At 49.3% G+C, this 5924-nt stretch overlaps 1 protein-coding gene across 1 annotated transcript; it reads left to right on the top strand.

Moving 5' to 3' along the window:
* Positions 1 to 311: 311 nt before the first annotated feature.
* On the top strand, positions 312 to 4631 carry LOC125529051 (NADH-ubiquinone oxidoreductase chain 4-like). Its single transcript, XM_048693456.1, has 2 exons — positions 312 to 753; positions 4192 to 4631. The coding sequence occupies exons 1-2, from the start codon at positions 327 to 329 to the stop codon at positions 4629 to 4631; spliced, it is 867 nt and encodes a 288-aa protein (XP_048549413.1). The 5' UTR covers positions 312 to 326.
* The last annotated feature ends 1293 nt before the right edge of the window (positions 4632 to 5924 follow it).

Genomic DNA, 5924 nt, shown 5'->3' with positions numbered 1-5924 from the left:
ATCTCCCGCTACGCAAGCAGCATTGTTCGCCACCACCCGAGAAGCAAAAGATTCGAGAGTCAAGGCGGAAAAGACAAGCATAGTGGTCTAATGACAAGGGCCAACGACAGAAGCTCGGGATGGAGCCGTATGATGCGGAAGTCTCACGTACGGTTCCCTGAGAAGGGAGTGGCTACCCACTAGAGCTTCGACCAACTACCACCGGTCAATTCTTCTTTGGGGCCACCCCTGACTCTACCATCATTATAGGGGTATGGGGTTCGAGACAAAGAAAGATCAAGGCAGCATATCAGTTTTTCCTATATACTTTACTGGGATATGTTTTTATGCTATTAGCTATTCTGTTGATTCTTCTCCAAACAGGAACCACCGATTTACAAATTTTATTAACCACTGAATTTAGTGAGCAGCGCCAAATCCTTCTATGGATTGCTTTTTTCGCCTCTTTTGCCATCAAAGTGCCTATGGTACCAGTTCATATTTGGTTACCCGAAGCCCATGTAGAGGCACCTACGGCTGGATCCGTCATCTTGGCTGGAATTCTTTTAAAATTGGGAACCTACGGGTTTTTAAGATCTTCAATACCCATGTTTCCCGAAGCGACACTTTGTTTCACTCCTTTCATTTATACTCTAAGCGCGATTGCTATAATATATACTTCCTTGACCACTTTAAGACATATCGATCTTAAGAAGATCATTGCCTACTCCTCAGTAGCCCATATGAATTTGGTGACTATTGGTATGTTTAGTCGGGCGGCCGTTAGGTCACCTATTTTGAGTTATGGACACACAAGCGAGGCCAAAACATGTGTGCCGGGCGTGCGGCCATCAACCTACTAGCAATAGGGGAGAAAACTTAGCATGTCGCAACAAAAGCGTCGATTCGAGGCATCAGCAAAACACCGCCATCTGTTCCTAAAACAAAACCCCTTAGCGCCCCGGGACGGGAGTGGAGGACGGCCCTACACAGACAGCAGCAGCACCGGCTCTACGAAGTCCGAATCGAATCTTTCGGTTGGCTTTCCCGTGAATAAGAATTGTTGGGTGCGGCGAAGCGAGTGCTTCTAGCTGTTTTTCTTGCTTCTTTCTTATTGTGGCGGCTATTATGGCGTGGCTGAAATGAACGAAAAGCGAGATGATTCAAATCGATTGATAGATGGCCTGATCTGTTCTGATAGATCGAAAGGTTTTCTATCAATAATAAGGGTTGACCTCTTTCTATCTATTGATGATACAAGATATCTATCTATTCTGGATCCATCAGAAAGAAATCGATATGTATCTGATTTTTTCTACATCGTATGTAGAGCGCCCAAGCGTTTGGCCAGCTCAGTTCTATTATCCATCGGTCCAATGCACTGGCTCATCTCATGGAGGGAAAAAGCAAATGTAGTTAGTTGTCTTGTTGTTGTTCGCCGCCTCGACACATTCCCCGGCATCGTCCCACACAGAAAGAAAGAGCGTGGAGCCCCGGCCCGACCTGTAAGTCCGCTAACGTAAAGCGAGGAGTTGAGCCTGAACTGGCGAACCGAAGTCACTTTCGTAACCATACTTCCTACAGCTAACACGTGTCCAGTCCAGCGGGAACGCGAAGCGCAAACGAACGTGAGCTGCTATACCGAATCCCCCGCTGGCCATCGGGGACCTAGTGGTAAGGCCATGATCCGCAGGGGAAGGGATCACTCATTCTTCTATTGGGGACAGGTGCACGAACGACAACTCCAAACGTCAGACATCCGCCGCCTATACCTACCGTTTAGGTGGCACCAGCGAGATCCAGCTAAGGTAAGGAACTTCGTGTCGCGGCTGCTCCACTCCGCTGCGGTCTTTTGAACTGAACTTCGTTGCCTTCCCGCGCGCGAAACGAATGGGCGCTGTGTCATGGGTCAGTTTTGGGGCAGGGCGCAGAGAGAGACCAGAAGAATGATTCATTTGGATCGACGAGCCATTTCGCAAATCAATAGAATGTCTCTCTATCCATATCTATTCTATCTTTATATGACGGGCCATAAAAAAAAGAAGTATTTTTTTATGGCATGCGGGATGATCGCGCCTAGTAGCCACATATCAGCTGCGCTCAATATGCGGGATTTCCGTTGGATCAGATCTTTCGCTTTGACGAATTTGGACCTAGCGAAAAGGACTCTAAGCCTTCGCGCAAACAAGCAAAGTAGAAGCAAGACGAGGAAGCGGAGCTGTCGTAGAAGCAGTAGCTTCCCCCGACAATATACAATACAATAGTAGCGACCATGAATAAAAAAGCCCCTTGTTTAACGAGTTCGCTGCTTTTCCCAGGCCGGAGAAGGGAAACTACTTATTGATTGATCTCCTTTCTTTGATATGTGTTCAATTTAGTACAATACAAACTAAAACTAGATCAAAGCGGAAGGGCCACTCACTATAGAAGCTATAACTAGAAAAGCCCTAGCCAATAGTTTAGTAGTCGGCCAAACCCCCATGCTCACGACATGTTCTTGATATTGATTGAGTTGGAGGGAGTCAGAGACTACCACGGAATCCTTCCATAGTCACCCCGGTGACCTTCGTCACCAAAGTGTCACGACAGTTTCCAAGACCCCTCATATAATCTCCAGTGGGGATCAGTCGGAGCACGTAGGAAAGCCGACCACTACATAAGCCGCTGGCGGAGAAAGCTCGAAGAGCTTCCCTTCATTCGCTTCACGGGAGTCGCACACAGCACATAGCTGGAAGTCAGAGGGCCCGTACTACCTTCCTAACCCTTCACTCCGAGGGACCGTAGAACGGAAAGTGCCTTCTAAACAACTCGGCAGAAGGGAAGGGGCCTATGTATTTGCATGACCCCTGCGGATTTGACCCTACCTACACCCGGAGCCAATCCCCTAGCGGTCCTGCCACCACGCCGCAAAACAGGAGCTCGTGTGGAACCTTGGATTTCTGGCGTAACAGCGGTGGAAGGTATCAAAATATTACGGCCGCATAACATAGTATATACGCTAAGGTCGGCCAAAATATGGACACCCGAAGGGCCCGGCGCGCACAATCCTATCCTATCCGAGCCCGTCATTGCATGCACTTCGGACAGCCGTCCGTAGCATCATAAGGAGCACCTCCCTTTCGAGGTACCCAAATGGAACGGTCTTTATTTGTGTTGTTGGTTGGTCTTTCTCAACGTGGTCTATAGCACGAAAAACCATTCTTTACAAGATAGGGCCGTTCACATGAAAGAAAATACAAAATCCATTCTTCATGGTCGGGCGCATTTCTCCAAATCCTCCAGGATCACAAGTGGAACGCTAAGCAAGGGTGGGGAGGCTGCAAGCTCCGCGTCGAACAAAAAGAAGCAAGCAGGGGGTGTTGCCGTAGCGCGCCGGAGAGCAAGCGTAGGCAACCAAACTAAATAAGGCTACAAAAGTAGCTAGCTAGCGCTTTTAAGTTGGCTGCCTTTTCTAGCGCACGTACTCTTCTGTGGAGTCGCACAGAACGAAACTTGTCTTCCCTCCAACGACTAGCTCCCTTTTCTTGTTCCGGTCACCCTTCTCTTGCCGTGGCAGGACTTTTGCCTGTGGTGTGGTCCAACCCGTGGGCGGAGTCGCCCTCATCCCCCCATTGCTCAGTGCTCCCTGCAGCTTCGCTGGGCTTTACCCGCGTGGGCGCGGGCTTCTATAAGAGAATGAAAAGCTCTCTTTTTACAATAAAACGCGAACCGCGCGGAGCCCACCCTTTTTCGTTTTCTGCCGCCATTGGGTGGCCGCAGGGGAAACACAGCCCGCTCTCGGGAAAGGGGGAGGGGGGTGGGCCTACCTATCCCGAGGGAGCAGCTGAGAGGTTCCATATGCCGAGCCGAAGGGCAGAACTTCAGTGCGTGATCGTAGTATGTCACCTCGTCTCGTCCTCGCAGCATCTAAGAGTACCTATGCACTATGTTCCGGTTCACTGATAAGGATGATAGAGTTGGGGTGGGGGTCTACGATGTGATACTATAGTATGCCCCGGGGAGAAAGATGCGCAACTCAAAACGGAAGCAGGAAGCGTGTTGTCAAAAATGTCGGAGGTTACCAGATCTCTGAGACTACCATCGATCCAACAGAGCGGAATGACCAGAAAAAGAAGTGGAGTTAATGGAGTTAGAAAGCCGTATGATAGGTGGTAACTATCTTGTACGGTTCGGGGGGTAAGCGGCGTACTCTGGGGGAATATTAGGCTCTATCGAACATACAGGGAATTGGAGGTAGCATTTTACTTATGTTAAGTCATGGACTGGTTTCTTCAGCCCTTTTTCTATGTGTTGGTGTTCTATATGACCGACATAAGACTCGACTTGTTAGATATTATGGAGGTTTAGTGAGCACCATGCCGAATTTCTCTACCATTTTCTTCTTTTTCACTTTAGCCAATATGAGTTTACCCGGCACTAGCAGCTTTATCGGGGAATTTCTAATCTTAGTAGGAGCTTTCCAAAGAAATAGCTTAGTAGCCACATTAGCTGCGCTTGGGATGATTTTAGGCGCGGCGTATTCCCTTTGGCTATATAATCGTGTGGTTTCTGGAAATTTAAAACCCGATTTCCTCTATAAATTCTCCGATCTAAATTGCAGAGAAGTTTCCATATTTCTACCTTTTCTTGTTGGAGGGGCGACCGTCTGTTGAACTACCAAAAAAGGGTAAACCAATGTGATCATGACATTGTAGGTGCTTGCGATGGGACGAATGCGACTTCCCTCATAAGTAATGGGTGGCATAGCCCGTATCAGAAGTCCCCTTTTTTTATCCATTTCTTTATTACCCCACAGGGGCCCACCCTGGTGGGACCGAGAGAAAGAAAGGACGGGGGGGGGGGGACCATGCATGGCACTTCTCGACCGTGTCTCCGAGGGACAGTTGAACGAGCGACTCATGAATGCTGCCGGGTCGGACGAGCCAATAACTCGAACGTGTTCGGTCAGTTTTTTGAGCAAGAATCACAGCGTTACCTTACCTTCACCATGATACGGACTCCAAGTTCTTATGGCAGAGCACGAGGAGTTTCCTTCAATATGATGATGAGAATGGAAACCAGAAGCACGACTGGGTCTTCGTAGTCTGAGATCATACTTATATATCAGTCACAGTAACGTAAGCATGAGACTTTTTGGTAGTACCGGTGAACCAGATGGCCGCGGCGAGGGAATATGGGACGGAGGACTCGTAATATCTCTATAGATCTGGCAAAAGCGAAAGACCACTAACATCAGGGGCTGACCACTGAGCTCACTTAGGCCCCGCTGGGCGGGCCAGAGTGGGTGCGAGCTGGAATTGCCATAGCTTATGGTTAGAGCAATAGGAAAGGGCCCAGCAGAGAGAACAGTCAGGATAACGAGCGCGGAGCCCACTTGGCAGGCGGCAGGAGCAGCGGGAAAGTGATTGCTTGGTAGGCCAACAGCCTTGTGAACCGGGCGGGGCACTCGACGAAAGGGGGGCACGCTGAGCAAGTACGCAAAATTGGCCCTGCGGAGCTTTCAAAAAGAAAAGCAAGGACCACTACGGGAGGTCGAACCACGGACCGGAGGTAGTAGAGCGTGATCCGCACCGGTCAATATTGGATCAAACAATAGGGGACCGTAGCACTGACCTTTTTTTTTCAAGACAATAGGTACTGTTCCCTACCGAGACAAGGGACACTCTCAACGGCGCCGCCACGCGCTGGGCATACCATAGCTCTTCCGTGCGTCTTTATTGTGGCGGAAACAGAACAAGAGGGAAAGACCCGGCCGACTCGCCAAGGCTCGAGGGCGAGCCATATGAGAGTGATTCGAATTCTGTTTACGTTCTCGGTTTGGGTTCGGGCCCCTCTCGATCTTTTGCATATAAGGGAAGGGGGAAGGAGTCTAAATCTATGGACATTAATGAACCACCATTGATGGACATTGCACATGACACGAGAAATTTGACTCGACGGTCCGG

This window comes from Triticum urartu, unplaced genomic scaffold (genome assembly GCF_003073215.2).
Source record: "Triticum urartu cultivar G1812 unplaced genomic scaffold, Tu2.1 TuUngrouped_contig_5306, whole genome shotgun sequence".
Taxonomy (NCBI): Eukaryota; Viridiplantae; Streptophyta; class Magnoliopsida; order Poales; family Poaceae; genus Triticum; species Triticum urartu.
This window is presented reverse-complemented; position numbering and strand designations above follow the sequence as displayed.